A 20,972-nucleotide genomic window follows, 5' to 3' on the forward strand; every position below is an offset into this window, starting at 1 on the left:
TCTAGTTTTCTCTCGTATCACAGGGGAGTTACAATTATTGTTTTATGTTGTGCTAAGATACAAGGGTTTAATTTCGCAGCGGCCTTAGTCTGCAGTCAAGGGTTTTACTTTATATTGCAGCACAGATGTTTGGGGCTGTCCCGTGACATTTCAAATGCAGCTCAGCTTTTGTCCAGGAGCGTTACACATAACTGTTGAGAGGTGACAGCGGGATGGTGAATTTTATTCAGTCCTCCTTTCTCTTTCATTTCATACATGTTAGATTTTTAAATCACTTTTGCACTTGCTAGAGTTAAGGGCATCAATAAGACACTTAAGACCCTGATGCAAGACAGCAATTAAGTATGTGTATAACCTGCAGAATGAAAATAGACTGATCTATGAATTGATTACTCAGGTAGTCGTCTACTGACAGCTTAAGCACACATGTAACTTTAAGTGTTTTGCTGGATTGGGGCCGTGGGCAGAAAGTTATTAACACTTGAGGACACTTTTTACATATTAATACATACATTTAATTGAAGCATTGTATGTGTAAAAAATAATATGGGTACAGCTGGTTGGAAAATGGAAGGTTCCATTTCCAGAGTTTTGAATGTTTGTTGAAAAACCAAAAACTGACTTTTTTATTTTTTTTTTTTGTGTGTGTGTTTGGCAATGAAGAATATTTGACTGAACATTGCCAAAACTCTAAAAATGCCAACATTTTGGGTTTTATTATTTGGTTTTATGATTTTCCAAAATAATAATAAAACATTTTCTACGAAAGTTGTCACTTTCCACAAAAATTTTCATCTAGTTGAAAATATATTTTTCCATTAAAAAAAAAAAAAAGTTTTGATTGAAAATTTTTGACGAGTCCCAAATGCGCTATTTGTGGTTAACCACCAAGGACGTCTACATTGGTGTAATAATCATTTCTGTTCTTGCCGAACCTTCTATCTGAGGCTTTGAAAGTAATTTAATGAATTAAGCATTGAAGCAGGGAATGCATTATCTCCACTTTACAAATGTGGAAAATGCAGGCAGAGATGGTAAACACTTGACCAAAGGTCACATAGGAAGTCTACTGCGGAGCCAGAGAGAGAATCCAGATTCCCTGACCTCCAGTCCTGTTCTTTACAGGCTAGATTATGCTCCTTGATGCCTTCAATGATATACATTTAAATAACCAGGTTTTTAATTAGTTGTGTTACTTTGGACAAAAAAGAATCAGAGGTAATTTCAAAAATGAGTGATACCGTCTAATCTGTATTGGGACTGCACTGACTTTTATGTTCAACAACCTTCTGAACAGGAGTCCTTGTTCTTCAGACATCCTGTATCATTCTCTGAATTTCATTTTCATTCTGGCCAGGATACACATGTTCTCTTGAAGGCAGGCCGAATCATTATTTCATAACAATGCCTATTCTATTCTCGTCTATTCTATATAGGCTTTTGTACTGTGCTCATCAGTGTAGTATCTGAGCCCCTCCCTCAGTGTGTGAGTGGCATGGACATATATGTATTAGTGTGGGTATGTGTGCAGCCAAGTTACTGTTGTTAGGTGTGCGACATACACACTATAAATATATCTTAGGTAGCACAGTCAGTTCATGCAGAGGTTAGGGTGTGGGGTGATGTCGGTGAAGCCAGAATGGGATCTAGGAAACACACCTGACTCCATATCAATTGAAGGAAGTTTGAAGCATATTAAAGGTACCAGAGATTTTCGCCAACCATCTGCTCAGTGTAATATGATAGCCATTTACAGGCCCGCCGAGGGGGAGGGGAAGGGGCATTGCCCAGGGGACCAGCGATTTAAAAGGGCCTGGGTGGATGGGAGGGTAGATGCATATCCTCCTCTCCTCCACACCCCTCCTCCCCTGAGGCCTTGCTGCTCGCGCTCTCCACCTCTCCCCTGAGCCGAGGAAGAGGCGGTATCTGCTCCATCAGTACCTCCCTGGGGAGTCCAAGGGACAGGAGAAGCTGATTAGCAGATACAACCTCCTCCGCTGCCTGGGAACCTGCATGGCGCATAATAAACCAGCAAAAACTTCCAGCATAAGCCCACTTGGACCTCAGCCATCCCTTTCTAACTGTTCTGCCCTGGGGCCCAGAATTGCTGTGGGCTGGCCTAGCCATTTACAATTTGCCTTGGGTAGACAGCTACCCTTTAGAACACCCCTGACACCTGACGAAGAAATGATGAACGTGTTTCAAAATGGATGAGCAAGTCCTAACTGCCGAATTTCAATCAAAGACGAATTACAGCCGATAACCATAAACCATGCGACTGCAGTATCTGTGCTAGTCTTAGGCTGTATTTTTTTTCAGTGATGCAACACTAGAGTTTCAGCTGCCCGTAGCCTTGCCTTTGATTGTGTATGCACTAAACATTGTACACACTAAGGTTTGCATGTACAGCTGACACACCTGTGCCCTCAGAAAAACAAGTGTGGCATTTGGACCTACAAATGAAGCCATTGTTCAAGGCCAGCGTTAGTAAATCTGGCCCTCTACAGACTCCTATTCATGCTAGGTCGGGAGGCTGGTAAAAGGATGAGGTGCCTTTTGCCTCTTGGTCACTAGTTCAAGTCCAGTGAACTGGTGGGGCCTGGTCCACTTCTTCATAGACAGCCGTGCATATCCTAAAGCCCTACCCTTGCCAGGAGTCCCAGCAGGGAGGCGTTGGAAGCTGACCTCCCATCTCACCCCTTTGGGTCAGGCTTGAGACACGCTGGGCAGGAAGCCTGTTGTGCAGACTATCCCTGGCCTGCGTGTAAGGAGAGGCCTTCACTTCCTACGGCTACTAACCCCAACCTTTCACAAGCACAAAACATTTCATTTAAAAATACTTGATTCTCAAAAGAGCAAGGGAAGCTGTATTCCTCTTTAGACCTGCAACAAGAGCTACTGGATAGGGATGTAGGCTGGCCACGTGATTACGGTTGGGCACTGGAAAGCGGAAGACACAGGTTCAGTTCCCCTAGACCCCAGATTGCTTGTGTGACCCGGAGCAAATAATTTCATTTCTCTGTGATTCGGTTCCCTCTCTGTAAAATGGAGAAAATACCACTTCCCTATCAAGCAGGGTTGCTGTGGAGATAAATACATTAAGTCTGAGGTTCTCAGCTATTACAGTGGAGGGGACCTTTTTGTTAGTGCCTCACTAAAAATGGCCATTTCCTTCAGTACCCCGGCAGCAAATCTGCACAATCATATGCTGTCTTATTACACTACCAGCAAACTTAGTAGCAATTCCCACTCCTCAGATACACTACTTCAATATATGCCACTTTAATTGCTTATTATGACCCTGTATTTACAATAGTGGCATGAGCCAGCTAACCAGCTTACAGATGCAATTTATTACAGGATGTTACCACAACTGACACACCACCAGAAAATACTGGGCCTGGTTGTTATAAATGTCATTCTCCCTTTTGAGAAAATAAAATACCTCTTAAAACGAGTGGGATTTTTTCTTCCCCTGAATGTCTGGGAAGATGACTCTTACTTTAAAATGCCTCATTTCCTACTGTGAAGATAAAAACCTCAGTATATCTGGTTTTCAAAGGTATCCCCTTTTAAAAGCCAACGTCGTCTTTATAGCCCGAATCTGGGAGGTTCTGAGCATTTGAAACTTCAGCTGGAGTCAACAGGAGTCCAGGGTACCTGGCAGCTCCCAGGAGAGGCTCAGCAATGTGCAGGATTGGGTCCCACGTCTTGCTACACAGCTGCCCCCTATGCCCATGCTAATAAACTTGTGTCTAACTTTCTGGCTACTGCTGAGCACTTTATTTTGACTCCTTCTTTAAATGCTTATAAATCACTTTGTGGCGCCGGCGGTTTCAGAGCGAGCTGGAAATTTCCCAGCAGGATGGATTTCTGGTGGAAAATGCCCTTTTTTTTGCAAAACCAAAATTTTCCATGGGAAAATGTTCACTTTTGCTGAACAATTTTGATTTTTCCAGCAGTTCCCCAGCCAAAATGATGGCTCCGCAGCTGCCTTCCTGGCAGGCTCCTGGTCACTTCCCTTTCTGCCTGCAGGGAGAAAGTGAAATTGCCAAGAGCCTTTCGGTGAGACAGCCTCCAGCAAGCCACAAAATTCGGTTCTGGGTCTCTCAAAATGGGTGTTTTCAGGACATCCCTTCCCAGGAATAGTTTTCCATTTTTGACTTTGTGTCCCTGTGATGAAGTCAGGCCAGAGGGCTGCAAAAAGACATACCAGGGCCAGAGTATGAGCCCAAGAATGCCTAAAGCCCTGGTTCCTGCAAGCAGGGGAGAGATGATTGCAGGGCAATTAGAGACAGCTGGACCCAATGAAGGGCTAGTCCAGGTGTACTTAAACCCTGCCTTCCCTAGCGGGAGGGGAAGAAGCACAGAAGGAGAAAGCTGCCAGAAGGCTGGTAGCAGCTGGAGGAGACACCCCCTCCTGGATACTGTGCTTCTCTGCAGAAGGAGAAAACCCCTAGCCCCAGCCAGCAGAAGGAAGCTGGAGCAAGGTACCTCTAAGGGGAGACAGGGTTACTGGGGACTCCCTGGCCCACTACAAGGGGTTGAAGCATGAGACCCACTAGGGAGAAGCTGAAAAACGTGTAATTTTTTGCAGGTGGTGATTTCCATTTTCTAGCCAGCTCTGCTCAGAACAAACTGGCGATTGCCGGGGGGCAGACCTAGTAGCATTTGACTTGGCTGATCGTGTCAAACCTTCTCCATCAGGTAGCACGTTTTGGGGGGCAGGAGGGAGAAATAAAAAAAGAGAGAGAACCAAAAGTGTTTTTCAGGTTCTCTCTCCTTCAAATCATCACAATAATGTAACTGGTGAAATATTTCCCCGTTCTGGTGAGCTTGACACAAAACGCACAGACTTTATTTAGGTGCTTTGCATTACAATTTCTGTACACTTCTGGGCCTGGGCCTGGGCCTGCAAAATCCTGCTCACACAGGAAATTCCACAGAAATCATGGAATATAGGGCCTGATCCTAGAAATCTTTACTCATGCATACAGGCTCTTTGAAGCCCTGTCACCGGGGTCTCTATTTTCAGGCATGTATAATCCTCATTGAATGGAGATGCAAGGAAGATTTTGTTTGGCTCTTACTTCTCAGTTGATTGAAAACTATTAAAATAGGGCCAGGCCCTCTAATTTGCAAGTAATCCCAATGACGTGCATAGAAGGGTTCCCAGGAGTAAGGCTGAAGGATCAGGTCCTGCTCCAGTGCAACTTAGTACTGCTTTTGAACCAGTTGAAGGGAAAAGCCAAGTAAAGTCTGCATTGTGCCTGCATTAAAGGAGGATTGCCAGTGCTCTCACACACACTCCACACCCATGAATGGGTAAGTGAAACCCTGAAGAGGCTTGAATCCTTGCAGGCCAGACATTTGAAGGCTGCCAAACAGCTGCAAGGCTGCGTCATTCGCTGGAGTAGCAGGTGGGAAGTCAGCCTGTTGCAATTCAGTTCTAGAATTTAACCACCACAAAAAATCCTCCTCCTGCTCCCAATTTCATAATCTGCTCCCTTTCTTACAGACCACCTTTTGCTCCAAATTTGCCAATAGCATTGGCAGTTTCTTTTTATGGGTGAAAATATTTATAATATAGACTAGAGCATACTCTAAAATGCTCCAGCTGTCTCCTCTCTTGCATTTAACCTTCCTTCCAGGATTTTTCTTGAGAAGCTGAATTGACAGAAATGAATTGGAGGAAAGGGTGAAGGACAAACATTCCCACGTTGCCCATGGGCCAGATCCTGTTCTGCACCATGCAGGATAGGGCCCTTATTCAGGAATGCCTTAGCTAACCGTACCTCATCGTCATACACCAGTAGCCGCGTTTTACATAACAGGATGTATCGATCTTTCCATAATCCCAAGAGTCCTCCACTGCTTTTCTTAATCCAGCCAGCTTTGTCTGCAGTTGGCGCACATTTTGGTTTCTCTGGGACCTCCTCTTTCACACCCTGCAAAGACACCATGAAAAGCAAAGGGAGGAAGATTACTGTCAATTGCACTTTCCATAGCTAGTCATCAGCCACTATGTATTCCAAAGGGCTCGCTGCGGAGAGGTGCTGGGCCTCCACCCTTCCCACTGAAGCCACTGGCAGGACATGGGGCCTACATCCGCCCTTACAATCCCTTGGTTTGAGTGTGGCAGGTCCTCTTTCCCATGTGTGACTTTTACCACCATTTATCAACTCTGAAGAAAAAGACGGGGGTCAGACTTCCACCTTGCAGGGAAAACCTCTGCAAGAGAGGAAAACTCAGCCAGGATCTCCTCACGCAGCTCTGGAAAAACATCACCCGCCTCTCAAGTTGTTGTTGTCTGGAGTTTGATTCAGCTCTGTTCCTAACCCACTCTAGTGAACCCTGAAAATCTCCTGGGCTTACTCCTGCTCCCACTGAAGTTAATCCCATAGTTCCCGGGGTTCGGCCCATAGCCACTCTTGGGCATTTTCTCCAGGTCGAGTTTTTCTCCCAGAAGGTTGGCCACGTCTTCCATACACCTGATGCTGTCACCTGTAGAACTCTGTGCCCCTCTGTAATGCTGAATACAGGACTCTGAGACTTTCATATTAACAGTGCTAAGCTGAATTGCACCATGGGATGTGAGCACACCAGGGCCAAAGGCTTAGCTCTCTGCGCTGTGCTCTTCCTCACACTGACGTGGTCCCTGCATTGACTAACTTATGCAATGCGCTGGTTTTAACTTGAGTTGAAAGGGCTAGCAGGAAAAAAGGAAGTTTAAAGCAACAGTTCCTTTTATTTGGGACATTTATAACTATTGAAAGCAACGTTTTTGTCCCTCCCCCACTTGACTTTGATTCCTTCTCCCCATCTTCATCTAACTACCAATCCTTCCTCTCCACAGCCTCTTTTCACCATAGCCACCTTTTCCAATCCCCCCCGTTTACTGCCGGAGTGGATTCCAAGGCCTGGGTCACCCTTAGGGCCCCCTCCACACACCCCTCTCCCGTGGCCCGTAGGGAAAGGGAGAAAGGCCAGCTGTCTCCATGGTGTTGTGGAAGCCCTCCATAGAGCTGGGGTTGTACATTGTCCCTGCGCCAGTCCCCAGTGGAATAGTCTGCAAAGGCCCTATGCTGCCTTGGGGAAGTTGGCACTGGGGAAACCTCCCTGGCATTTGACACCCGGCATTGAAAACTTGGGAAGGAGGGGGCTGTAAGTACACGCAAAGAAGCAGAATCAGTGTCCAAACGTTGGCTGTGCAGCCCTGCTCCATTTCAGTGCCTTGGCATTTAACGAAACACCGGTGGGCAAATCAGTTTACATTTTCGAGTCCCTGCTGCTACATTAATATAACTTTTTCACTGATTCTCCAGGCTGGTCTTAGTTTCCACCATCATGATGCACTACTTAGACAAGCAGAGACTACTGTATGCATGTGCAGGTGGCTCACATACAACTGCTGGCTGCATGGGGTTTATCAGACATAAAGCTGCTGTGTTCCAGAGCTACAGGGCCTGATTCTGATCTCCCACATGCTAGTGCTACCTTCCTTTGACCCCAGGGAAGTTACTCCTGATTCTCATCCTGCAAGTGCGATCAGAATCAGGACTGTGGTTTTAGAACCCAGTCTCTTGTTCTAAGAGTTCATACACAAGTTACAGAAACGTACCCCCCACCCAGAACTAGTCCTCCTTAATCTCAGGCTTGTGGGAGGTGGAATTTCTCATGATTGTCTCCAGAAATCTCAGGATTTGCAAGGGGGAGGAGAACAGGTCCCACAGCAATGGGCTCAGGGCAGGTGCTGTGACTGCAGGCAAGCAGCCCGTGGAGGAGAATCACAAGTCCAGGGAGCCGCAAGGAATGCAAGTTTTGCATTCTTGGGGCCAGTCATTTTCCAGATCCACCTACAATGGGGGACAAATTACTCTCATGATTTAAAAAATAAACTGAAATGTATCCAATGCCAATCATCTTTTCAGATGGCAAAGAAACCCAGAAGGGGGAGGGTGTGGTCAGCAAAGCCCATTTAAATCCAAAATACGTAAGGCACAAATGCCTTTCAAGCTTCAGGACATGCTCTTGAATATTTACAGCAATGGAAGATGAGGCTTCCACAGAATCAGAATCCATCCTTCCCCCATGCTCCTCACTGCTTCATCTATGCTGCTGTTGGGAATGCTGACCCTTTAATGAGCCTCTTCTGCAGGAACAGGCAGAGGGAATCCCTTACTGTATCTTCAACTGAGCCAATTCCCCTGTAAACAGCGCTTCAACAAACCCATGACTGTAACAGGAGGCCGACCCAGTATTTGCCAGTGTGTTTCAGGAGAATGACGCCTTAAATACAGGTTTAGTTTTCTCCATATTCTATTGGGACAGGAGGCTTGTACTGTCATGAGATAAATCATGGAAGCTTTGTGCTTTTCTTATCAATGTCAAATTAGCATGCTATCTGAAGGCAGAATCCCATCCCATTCCAGTATGGTCCTGGTTAGTTACTAAATGCAACTCTTCTTGTAGGAAAGAAGTTCATCAGAGCAACAGTAACTTGGCCATCGTTTTTCCTGAACTGAGGAAATACAATGTGCGGTGATGGAGATCAAACCTAGACACCCTCATGGCCAGAACTGATTAAAGAACGAGCTAGCGTAGAAGGATGAGTTCCAAAAATGTAGTGCGAGGATCGCTGTCAGATGATGTGAGCCTTGGTAACAAATTTGTTTCCGTGCATCGGACTCCTGATGAACACACCCTTGGATTGCAGCTGCCATTTGTTTGAACTGGGACTGCAGAGGAGGCAGCCATGACACTAGACAGACGGAGAGAAAGTGACCGAGTTGTTCTGTGTATAGGGCCTTATTCCAATGCTCACTGAAGTCAATGGAAAAGCTCCTAATTTAATGGCCTTTGGAGCAGGCCAATACTAAGAAATTGTGTATTTTGGCATGTATTTATAGAGAGATTTCCCTGATAGCTGGGTCACTAGGTAGGTGCTGTCTTGATCACACTAAGTAGTGATTGAAAATACCGCAATACAGGATAGCAGTAGAGGCAAAGCTTTTCCTGAAAATGGAGTGGCATTGTAATTGTTGTTTGTTTTTTTTTTTTACCTAACTGCTTATGTTGCCAGGAAGTTGTATTCTGTTGTGATCTGCCACCTCAGCAAACATCAGCTAGTGCACAAATATAGACATGCTGGTTTCCTGAATGAGCTGCCTTTTGATGTCATTTATAGTTCCTTGGGGCCTGATTCCAATTCCACCTACAGCAGTTTTGCACTGGCATAATTCTGCTGGGTTCACTGGAGCTGCCCTGGATTTACACTGGGAGGATCAGACCCCAAAGGAATGGAGAATCCAACCCAGTGGGCATGATCCTTAGCTGGTGTAAACCGGTTCATACAAGCCAGGGATCTGGCTTTCTAGTCTTATCTTTTCATAAGGGAGAGGTGAAAAGGAGTAAAGAGAAGACGTAACATTACAGGCAAGACTGCAGGATTGGGCCTTCAGTTCCACTCTGTGCTCCTGGACCTGGGCTGTGGCTCACACAAGAACATAAGGCGAAGAGACTAATTGCAGCAAAATACAGTTACACAAATTCCAAAGCAAAGGAATCTTCTTATCATTGGGCTTGATTCACTCCTGTTACTTCAGGTTTATGTTGGTGTTTGTCTGTTGAAGGCACTATCTGCTTTGTGTCCTTTCCAAGGGATTTCTGTGCTAGGTACTCCTCTGACGCTGGTGTAAATCAGGAATAACCCCATTGACATCTGTCAAGATTTGATGGTGTAGCAGAAGAATCTGGCTATCCTGTCCCTAATTTAAGTCAACAGAATCAACACCAAGAACTGGACATATTCTCAGTATTTCACGAACTGCAATTTATATTATGGACACTTTACTGGTGAAACACTGGTGTTTCATGTGTGCAACTTGGTCACACTTATGATTACAAATCTTAGCAGGGATGTCAAACTTTGGAGGCTTTTTATTTTTTAAACACTTAAGTAGCCAGTTTTACCTTTTTCCCCCAACCTCCTTGCCCAGTATTTTCAGTCTCACAAAACCTCATCAGTTTCATTTCTTTTGAGCAAAAAAAAAAAAAAAAGTTTAATCACTATGGTGGTTTGTGAACTAAATATTACACAAGGTATTGAAGTTCCTTGCTCAGTTTAACTAACCTCATTTAAAGCAGACAGATAGCGACTGTAAATAACTGACTAATCAAAAGTACACCTATAGCAAGAAATACTTTTCTCTACTTTTGACGAATGCCCTACTGCCATCTAGTAAAGCTATTTTTATTCAGGGAATGTCAACTTGGCCTCTGATCTTGCATGCCGGCCCAAATATTCTAACTTAGTTTTCTCAGAATTGTAGTAGCAAATCAGGTAACTAGATAACTAACGCTAATCCTTGCCACCTACAGTTAGTTGATCATGCTCATGAAGCTGCATTTGCAATTACCGCTGGGTGCAGAATTCGAAGCTGACTTTGAAAAAGTGGCCTGTGAAGTGCTAATTTAGCATTAGTAAGCAGTGCAGAGCGAGCGGAACTGCAAACTTAAATCACTACACAGAAAGGGCAACCTTGGCAACAGGATTGAAAGTTGTCCTCCTAGCACCCTGCCAATATGCCTCACTCCTGAACTGGCGTGACCACCGCTAGGACTGGTTCAGTATCCACGCCTATTCAGGCCTCGGCCCCCTTACCAAAACAGCTAAGAAGATTGCCAGCTGGAAGGTGGCTTTTGTGATGTGGATTAATTTCATGTAGGTCAGTGGATAATAACAACTTTCAATTGCTACCAACTTGGGCTGCATTTCAGTCTCCCAACTGTCTTGCTGCCAGTTTTCAGAAACCTTGGGCCTTGCCACACAATTTTGGAGCCTGAAATGAAGGAGGGAAAAGGCACAACTCGACGCTTAACATCAAATCTACTGTGGCCCAATTCTGAAGTCGTCAAGCAGGCTCAGCTCCCATTCCAGTTAGCAATGGGAGCTTTGCCCATATATGGGCAGTAGACTCTCATTTGAGGAAAGGAGGAGGAAATAATACTGTGGCCAGCTGATCTGAGAAAAAGCAAGGCATTTGTTTGAGCTGCTGGCAAGGTCCTAGTGTTAGAATAAATCCTGGTAGAGATGCATTATTGAGCCATGAACACCACCAGTGCATGGAAAGAGAAACAACAGCCACACTCTTTTCCCCAAATTCAACACCTTCCCAAGCAGAACCTTCCATAGCCTGAAATGGGAGAAGAGCTGACGCCCCCATGAAGTCCACAAAGCACTTGATCATTGGTGATCTATTAACCTGGCAAAGGCTCAGGTATTACGGTGATGGGCACGAGTACAAAATCCTTAAACAGAGAGAACTGGCAAGATGGCATAAATAAGGATTTCAGTTTGAAAGGCTGGGTTTCAATGTATCCATACTCAGAAATGACAAAGATAAGGATAGACCAGTTTCACCAAACCGAATTAAATAACTCAAGTAGGTAAGGCCACACACAGCTGACTGGGAAGAGTTACAAAGGGATCTCATTAAACTGGGTGACTGGTAGGAAAATGGCCGATGAAATTCAGTGTTAGTAAGTGCAGTAGAACGCACATTGGAAACCATAATCCCGACTATACGTGCAAAATGATGGAGTCTAATTTAGCTATTACTACTCAAGGAAAAGATCTTGCGGTCATCATGGATGGTTCTCTGAAAACATCTGTTCAATGTGCTGCGGCAGTCAAAAAAGCTAACTGAATGTTAGGAACCATAAGGAAAGGGATACATAGTAAGACAAAAAATATCAATGCCGCTGAATAAATCCATGGTATATCCACACCTTGAATACTGCGCGCAGTTCTGGTCACACCATCTCAAAAAAGATATATTAGAATCAGAAAAAGTACAGAGAAGGGCAACAAAAAGCATTAGGAGTATGAAACAGCTTCCCTATGAGGAGAGATTAAAAAACTGGACCTGTTCATCTTAGAAAAGAGATGACTAAGAGGGGATCCAATAGAGATCTATAAAATCATGCATGGTGTGGAGAAAGTGAATAAGGATGTGTTATTTACCCCTTCACAAAACACGAGAACCAGGAGGCAGCAGATTTAAAACAAATGAATGGGCAGTAGGTTTAAAACAAAGAAAAGGAAGCACTTCTTCACACAACACCCAGCCACCCTATGGAACTCATCGCCAGGGGATGTTGTGAAGTATGAGTGGGTTCAGAAAAGACTTATCTAAGTTCCTAGAGGATAGGTCCATCCACTCGATAAACTGCCCTGTTCTGGTCATTCCCTCTGATGCATCTGGCATTGGCCACTGTCAGAAGACAGCATATGGGACTAGACGGACCCTGGGTCTGACTCAGTATGACCATTCTGGCGTACTTATTTCAAATCCAGAGGGAAAACTGTACCCCGTGAATTACTGCTATTCTGTAACTTGTGCATGGGAAGCCAAAAGTCAGCAAGACTATCATTTAAACACCGGCGACCTTTCTATACTGTTTATCCATATAGCCATTTACGGCGTCCTCAGCCCCGCGGAGTGAGCACCTTGCACCTGCTCCGCTAGTGATGCAGCAGCGCTGCACCGTGCGTTAGGGGTGTTGCTCATTCAGGGTAGCGGGCCATTCCCAGAGTCTGTTCCATGTAATAACTGGTGCCCAGCCGCTGGGTGGTCCGGAGGCCTGGCCCCCTCCCCTGTTTAGGTTTCAAACCCACCCTTCCATGTGCATTGGGCAAGGAGCTTTGCTACTGTGTATGGCAAATCTGGGGGTACTTCAGCTCACCTCAGCTGGCCGGAGATGAAAGCCTGCGCTGACAGCATCTCCCAGTGCCAGCCCGGAGACCCAGCGCACTAAAAGAGGCTGTTTGGACCAGCCTCTGGCTTAGGTCACCGTCAAAGCAGCGTGAGCAACTCTCCCGCCCTGATTCCCAGCCCATCGCCCATCACCACCGCTCTTCTCACCCTCCACTTCCCAGGCCAAAGCCCACGGCAGACCGAAAGGAGGAGGAAGAAGAGAGAGAAGGGGGGAAAAAAGTCTTCAGGCCCGGCCAGGCGCTAGTCCGAGCTCCCTGGGCTCTCCCAGTCCGAGCCCAGCCAGGCTGGGCCGGGCCGGCGGCGGCTCTCCGTCCCCCCCGCGCTGGCCGGGTGTGTGTGCACGGAGGGCGAAGCGCGGGGTTCCGCTTCCCCTGCGAAACTTGCAGGAGACACTGGGAGCGCGGCAAGCACCGCCACGCACGGCTCAACAGTTCGCCCGGCCCGGGAGGCTCGCTGCAGCGGGCAGCCCCCCCCGGCTCGGACCGACGGGGGCTGGGAACTCACGGTCCGGAGCAGCATCTTCTTTGCTCTGCTTCTTTGCTCCCCCCCCCGCGGGCTGCAACTCTTCGGGGCTCCTTCTCCCCCCCGGACAGTGCGTGGGGCCGGGGGGGGGCTGTCCAGAGAGGCAGGTCCCCGGCCCCCGAGTGACTCACCTCCTCCTCCATGGCCCGCGAGCTTCCCCGGCTCGCCGCCGCCGCCGCGCGCTAGGGGCTGCAGACCCCGCTCAGACGGGCCGGGCCGGGCCCAGCCGGGGCACGCGGGGCAGGGGGCGGCCCGGATCCGCCCTGCCCCCGGCGAGCGGGGCGTGCAGCCAGCCTGGCCCCGCCGGCGCCTCCTGCCGCTCGGGGAGCGCCACACCTGGGCAGCGGCCGCTCGAGGTTTCCGGGGGGCTCCCTCCGGCGCCGCTGGCTCCGGCAGCCGCGGGACTGGAGCGCAGGAGAGGAGGCGGGGTGCTGGGGCCGGGGAGCCGCCCCCTCCCCCGTGCGCCCGGCCCCAGGCTCCGCCAGCCTCCTCCTCCTCCTCCTCCTCCAGCCCTCGCTGCCTCCCGCCCGCCGCCGGCTCCTGCCCTTGCGCGCCCAGCGGGGAGAGCGGCACCCCCCGGCCGGGCCGCGGGAGGTCGCCCCCTGGGAGCAGCAGGGCTTGGCCCCGCTGGTCCTCTCGCCCAGGCTCGAGCGGCTTGGACTGGATGCCCCCCCCCCGGGGGCCGCCCCTTCCAACCCTGAGCTCTTAAGACCCCCCCCAAGTGCTCCAACCCCTGGCCTGGCTCTGCTTGATTTGTAATGAAAGAGGTTCCCCGGGCTCCAGCAGGTTTTTTTACATTCATAACTGATGCAGCAAGCTGAGCAGAGGGCCAGGGCTATGAACTGCCACGCCTCGGTGTGCCTCTGGGCAAGCCCTGGCACAAACTAAGCACTGGTGCTGGTCCCTGACCCTGCCTCTCCTAGGAGCTACCCCGAGTCATGATCATCCTCGCTGTCTCATCTCCAGCCCCGCCCTGGTGGGCCTCCTGGTGCTTGGCGGGAGAGGAGCGGAGGGAAAGGATCCACGCCATCCTTGTGAAATGGGGTGTAACCAGGCGTGGTCACTCCTGAGCCCAGAGGAAACAGCTTTAGTGGGAGAACCCCTGCAGAACTTGCTAGCCGAATGCTGTGTACCAAAGTGTAGCCCCAATCCTGGTTGATGCTGCTAGGAGACCCTGTAATACTACTGCTAATCCATACAAAGTCCAGCAGGGAGCTGCAAGGCCAGGGCATCCGCAATCAAATGGATCAGCAAATTGAGGAGTTCTCAGAGAAGTTCTAGATAATGGGAAGATACCTGTCTATCTCTGATAACCCTAGAGCCACACTTTTGGAGCTAGTATAGTTTCAGGGGAGGCGAAAAGCAGATCCTGCTATTTTGAAGGAAAAGAGCGAAGCAAAAGTTGGTGAAGGATTTTGTTTCCAACAGGGGGAACAAAAGGATCAACTACATTTCAGGGTAACTCCATTTTTCATATAAGAGAAGATGACAAGTGTGAGAAGGAAAATGCTTGTACAAAGTAAGGACATCAGCTGCTCCCTGGTCAAACGTGGTCTGTATCGGCGCTGGAAACATTCTGAGAAAAAAACAGCACACAGCTTCTGCTAACCGGAGACCCTAAAGGTACTGGAGCTGGAACCAGTTCTAGATGAGATACGCTTCCATCGTTATGCAAGGGTATGAGTTAATAGAGCTCCAGACACTTGAGGAAATAGTCTGGGGAGAAGTGAGCTGAGTCTCACGAAAGCTTATGCCTACAAAAATTAAATTTGTTAGTCTTTAAAGTACCACAGAACTCGCGTTGTTTCTGGGGAGAAAGTGAGACTGAAAACTCTGGTGCCACCAAGCAATGTCAGCAATGAAACAACCAGCGCTGCAGAAGCTGGGGAAGAAACTCATTCTATTACATGTTCACCGAGAGAAATGGGAAGTTACTAACTGATTTGTTATGATGAATTTTACTTTTGGCAAGAGAAATGTGCCCAGAAAAGACACAGGAAGCATTTGGAAAGAGTGGTTGTCACCGAAGGACAGGCGCTGACTTGCCCTTATTGGGCTGAGCCTTTAGGACGGGGCTAGGAGGAGAACCGTACTGCTGAGATGAATGTTGCTGGGCTCGCTGAGTGCTTCGACACAACAATTAACTGTGAATTATTCTATAATAGCGGTGACTTGTTGTAGTTTCAGGGGAGGGTCGTTCATCCCCTTGAAAAGATGGTCTTTCTGTCCCTGCAATCCCCAAGATACAAAGACAATAGTCCCTACTTCTCAGTTTGCCTCATTTCTGTGTGAATGTAATGATGGTAAAAGATGCTGGGCTGACGGACCTGGAAAACAAAGCCCTTTTTAAGCTGTAGATCAGGTGCTGCATGAGCAGCGGCAGTACGAGCTTCTCTGTAATAACCAGCTGAGCGCCTTAATCCTCATCAGCTAGAGCTAGTGTTCAGTCACCAGGCCTCAGTCCGTCCTTGGCCTCTCTGATGAGACTGGGAACCAGTTTCCATTGGAGCTTTTGTGATGTGAACACATCAGCAGGGATCTGTACAGAAATGAGCATTTACTTCCTGGCACGTCGCTCGCCACATGCCTTGTTAGGTATTATCCCATTTTACAGATGGACTAACTGAGGCACAGGGCGTGCAGTGACTTGTTCAAGGCTACAGAGGGAGTCACTGTCAGAGCTAGGGTGAGAGATGGGGAGATCCTAAATCTCATCTATACTCAGACCACTAAGCCACATTTCTCTCCCTAACCCCTATTAATATCCCTTTTATACTCCTTAGTTTGACAGCAAAGCCCAGAGATACCGGTATATGAAAATAGGAACTAAGCATTTCAGAACAGGCTCAGCTAGACCCTTTAAACAGCTGGTCTCATTCCCTTTCCGATATTTACAGCACTTTTTTCATGGTCAAATGACACTAGGGTAAAAAAATCCTGCTTTTAATTCAGGAGAATTCACTTTGCTTCACTCCTGTGTATGCTTTCCCCTATGAGTGGCTGCAGATGGTACAGGAAGGAAGTTTACTCTGTGCATTTCAAATCTGTGGAATAAAAGAGAACTATTCAGAAACATGACAGAGAGATTGAAGTTAGACAGAAGGACAAGATTTCCCTAAGACTGGGGAAATCCCTTTAGAGACCAGCCATGCTTCCATCTGACACAAGAACTGATTTTAATATGAGCGCTTGAATTTTTAGTTTCTTGAAATATTTCAGATAAAGATATTCACACATGATTTGTCACCATGCACCAGCTTGGTTCCTCATTCTTGTAGCAAGAAACCTTACTGGCTGCATTACTGATCCTGCTGATGTTCCACACTCCATTCTCCCATATCCTTGGAAGAGTTGCAGTGATGGCTCCTTGAGATGTATGCAACCAACCAACTGCTCCTGAAGAATCAGCATTGCTGATTCCGTGCTGAATGATGAACTAGGGATAGTCTTCAGTAAGCCATACACAATGCTAGCCTTCCTCGCCCACGTGTTACGTTTTCAAACAAGCACCTTCATGCTTTCTCCCAAGCTGCGCCTCATGCTTGGGAAGGGCTCTCCATAAGCATCCACAAAACGACCTCATTGTCCTCTTTCAAATCCTTTCTTAAAACTCTCCTTTTCCATGATGCCTACATAACACTTGACAATGGTTAGGCAGCTGGTGTGCTGAAACCACTGCCTATCATACTAACCAAGATTGTCTCCTTGTTTCCTTTTACTTTTCTCAGTCAGTCTGTGTGTATCCATCCGTTGGCTCTTGCCTTACACTTAGATTGGAAGCGCTTTGGGGTAGGAATCATCTTTTTGTTATGTGTGTACAGCGCTTAGCGCAATGGGGTTCTGGTCCATGACTGGGACTCCTGAGCTGTGCCACAATATAAATCATTAATAATAATTAAGCAATAATGTAATGGAAAGTGGCTTCCAATTATTAAAACCTTAGCTTGCAATTGGGCAAGGTTCTGACATCTTTGTTGCACTATCCTTGTTGCATAAACTATTTTTATGGTCTATTTGTGAGGCTTTTGTTTACATTCTGACAGTAAAGCAGGGCAAAGAAAACACTGTGATATTACTGCAGTCATTGCTACAGTGAAATCTTATGAATTTCCCCTCGGTGTGTCCATTCCAGGGCTTAACGTTTTTCACACATCCTTCACAACATGCACTATTCAAAGATCTGACCAGAAAATTATGGACTGCCATTTTAATTTATAGTTGTAACAAAGGATGGGTTAATTCAGTGTTGTGTAATCTCAGATGGAAAGTTAGAAGAATCCCAGCTCACCTACCATTTTCTCTACTTGGGGGATGATAAAAGGCCAATACACTGAATGCATAAAATGAGCCGGAGCTGATGGTAGAAATCTAGCAATGGCTGTTTGTTACAGACTTCTTGGAAGCACAGTAGTTTTAAGGAGGATTTGATGGGAGATTCTTTGTCACATGAAGATGGAGATTGTCCCAGGCTAAGGTGGCATTGCTTACGACATAAGGACATGGATAAGAAAAGATCACCCATGGCTGGATCCCTTCGTATATTAGGTCACAGCTGTCCTTGGGCGCCTCTGGATTATAGTTTGCAATAATGCTCAGTGGGGGTGTGAAAGTAATACTACATAGCATCCTTTGTCTTCAAAGGCCATTTGTTACAAATATTAATTACTCCATGCAACATCCTGAGGAACTCAGTAGCTCTTATGCCAGAGTTTTAGACCAGGAAGGGACGTGCTCTCTGACCTTTACATTTCCAGGCTATTGTCCTATTCATTGATAAACATGAAGCAAATGTTTCTGCAAGAAAACAAAATGGAGTTACAAGGGACGATAATGAGTCTGTGCTGGGTAGGAGTGGGGAGGAAGATGAGTCACAAAGCCAAGGAAGTTAGTTTGCAAGAGAAATCGGTCTGTGCTGATTTAACCTCTGTGACTTAGTGTATAGAGTGTATTTTGTGCCTAGTAAAGGTCTGGTCTTGTGTGGGGCTGAGCACTCTCCACTCTCATTACCTTCAGCTCTGCACCTGGCAGGTGGCAGTCAACACCTTGCAGAACTGGGCCCTAGAGAAGCACTGGAGTGGCCGCCAGACACAAGTCCCAAGGCTGAATGAATGAATGACAATGGAATGTAGTAAGAATGAATGCACAACACCTGTCCCATGGGATGCCTCTCACAAAAGGGTTTAAATATAGCATGTCAATTAATGATGCAGCTCTCTATATTACTCAATACCTTATAGGTAACGTAAACCATCTGAACATGAGGGTAGTGAAGCACTGCAATGGGTTATCTAGGGAGGTGGTGGAATCTCCATCTTTAGAAGTTTTTAAGCTGCGACTTGACAAAGCCCTGGCTGGGATGATTTAGCTGAGGTTAGTCCTGCTTTGAGCAGGAGGTTGAACTAGATACCTCCTGAGGCCCCTTCCAATTCTAATCTTCTGTGATTCTATGAGTATGGAACTGGGAGCACTTCCAGAAATGTACAGCAGAGGTTTCTGATCAGTTTATCATTCCAACTATACTATTCCACCAGTGCAAGATAGCCCACAATATGCAAGTGGGCAAATGCTGCCCATGGAATTCTGCAATACAGCGGCTGCAGGCTGCATCTTCCACAGAGATCAAGCAGAGTTGACAGGTTTGATTGCAGAAAGTTCTGCCTTCATTTGAGCAGCCCAGATGCCATAGTCTGTGCAGGCTGCCTGGCTCCTCATGTGAAAGAGGAAGGAGGAACAATATGATCCATTTTATACAAATGAGGGCATCCATGGAGCTGCTGACAGGGAAAGATGCGGGTTGTGGTTAAGGCACTTTGTTGGAATTCAGGAGATCGGCATTCAGTTCCCGGCTGTTCCGTAGGCTCAATGTTTGACCTTCGGCAAGTAACTCTTGGGTTTACATTTGTATCTTCTGCAGAGCAGAGTCTCCCTTTTTCATAGATTCCTAAACTTTAATGTCAGAAGAGACCAGTGTGATCATCCTGTATAACACAGGTCACTTGCATACATCACATTTAGCTCTCCTTTGAGGAAGCCCTAGTCACCTTCTCCTTCCATGCCCATTTCTAGATAAATACAATTATATTTATTATTGATATTGCCATAGCATCTACATTGTGCTGGAGACTGAGCACAGAGGAGCGCCTGGGCCCTGTTCTGGGGAACTTCCAATCCAAAATGACAGACATTGGTGGGGAGGGTTGGAAAGATAGTTCGAGATGCCAGGCTGGATGGAGAGGGCTAAGTCACGAGGGGAAAGACAGAGCTGAGAGAGGCAGAGAACCAGGAGAGGACAGTATCACAAAAGGCTTACCAGATGTTAAGAAGAGAATGTGTGATTGACAGGATCAAAACCAGCCGGGAGGGTGCGCAGGATGAGGGCAGGGCTGGGAGCGCAGCACGTGTACCGTGTATAGAGAGTGTGTCTGAAGACTGGGTGAATGCAGTTTGCTTCTTATTGTGCAATTGCATGTTCTCCAACTTCTAGAGATAGGAGGGAGCTGGTTTCCAATGCTCCCCGTTAGAATGCCATTGGAACGCAATTATGTTTGGTACTGCAAGACGAAAACCCTCAGTTAAAAGGGGATCTGGCACTAGCAACATTACCCAGCTTGGATAATAGGACTCTGCAAGAGGGACACTATTACACCAGGGGTGTTCCTGTTCTCAGGGGCATCACCGTGAAACTTGCCTCTCTTCATCTTCACGCCAGCCTGTCCCCCCTACAGCTCCCTAGGCACAGGGGCAAATTCTGCTCTCAGGGATTCCAGTGAAACCCCAGTGAAGTCAGCAGAGCTGCATCTGTATAAACGGGAGGAGGGTTTGGTCCATAGCATATAACGTTCAACAGATGGAACCATTCTTGCTTTTATACTTGCAGGAATCCTATTGATTTCAATGGGTGCCAGAGACATGTGGCGGCTGTATCATATATATGGTAATTGGACTGTAATGTGTAGACCATGAATGTTCTGGCTCAATGGACAATTTAAATTGTCACACCCACTGTTCTATACTGCCATTTAGTCTAATACGCTGGAAACCCTGTAAAATCATACAAGGGTTAAATTGATAGTTGTGTATAAATCAATACGCTAAGTTATTCTCTTTTCTAGTTTTCTAATACTTCCTTGCCATTCCATCTTCATTTACTCTGTGACTCAGTATCTGAGGTGCAGGTAAGAGCCACCATAACTAAATTCAAGTAATTGTTCTCACTGTAAACTTTTCATTTCAAAAACAGCTTTCCTGAGTCAACTTGATTTCTTAAGCTAAAATGAAGCAATACTCTCACTGCAACTGTGAAGATGATACTTCTGCACCACACATGGAGCTGCAAAAATCCCTACAATACTAGATCATGGAAAAACGTTTTTAAATTATGAAGATTGTTGCACCCATAATTTTGGGATGGAGTTTTCCGGTGATTACTGTATAGAATTGTATGCCAAGAAACCTTGCTATTGTTTCTGATTGCCAGAGTCACTGTGATCTTAAATAACTCACGTAACCTGCTTCAGCTTCCCCATCTATAAAATGGGGGTGACAACACATATACACCCTTATAGTAGAAGTTCCTGTCTAATTATATTCTAGGATTGCTGCTGCCCATGTCATATTTCATTAGGGAGCCTGTGAAATCAGACACTAAGCACGCGTCTACAAATTATTGCT

General features: G+C 46.7%; 1 protein-coding gene and 1 long non-coding RNA gene across 4 annotated transcripts in view; one reads left to right on the forward strand and one right to left on the reverse strand.

Annotated features, from left to right (window-relative positions):
* PLEKHO2 (pleckstrin homology domain containing O2) overlaps positions 1–13,778 on the reverse strand; it is a 36,983-nt gene extending 23,205 nt beyond the window's left edge. For 2 of the 3 annotated variants that reach the window (XM_067555583.1, XM_067555581.1), the window contains exon 1: positions 5,796–6,165. In XM_067555583.1, the coding sequence (XP_067411684.1) occupies positions 5,796–5,963 (168 nt within the window). In that variant the 5' untranslated portion in view covers positions 5,964–6,165. Of the gene's footprint in view, positions 1–5,795; positions 6,166–13,432 lie in introns of those variants that run through there. The other variant, XM_067555582.1, reaches the window with a different exon arrangement.
* On the forward strand, positions 4,409–9,160 carry LOC137158051 (uncharacterized). Its single transcript, XR_010921277.1, has 3 exons — positions 4,409–4,490; positions 4,598–4,707; positions 8,473–9,160. It is a non-coding gene; the product is annotated as an uncharacterized lncRNA (long non-coding RNA).
* Positions 13,779–20,972: the final 7,194 nt, after the last annotated feature.

This window comes from Emydura macquarii, unplaced genomic scaffold (genome assembly GCF_026122565.2).
Source record: "Emydura macquarii macquarii isolate MOO-44397 ecotype Brisbane River unplaced genomic scaffold, CSIRO-AGI_Emac_v2 contig_1644, whole genome shotgun sequence".
Classification (NCBI taxonomy): domain Eukaryota; kingdom Metazoa; phylum Chordata; order Testudines; family Chelidae; genus Emydura; species Emydura macquarii.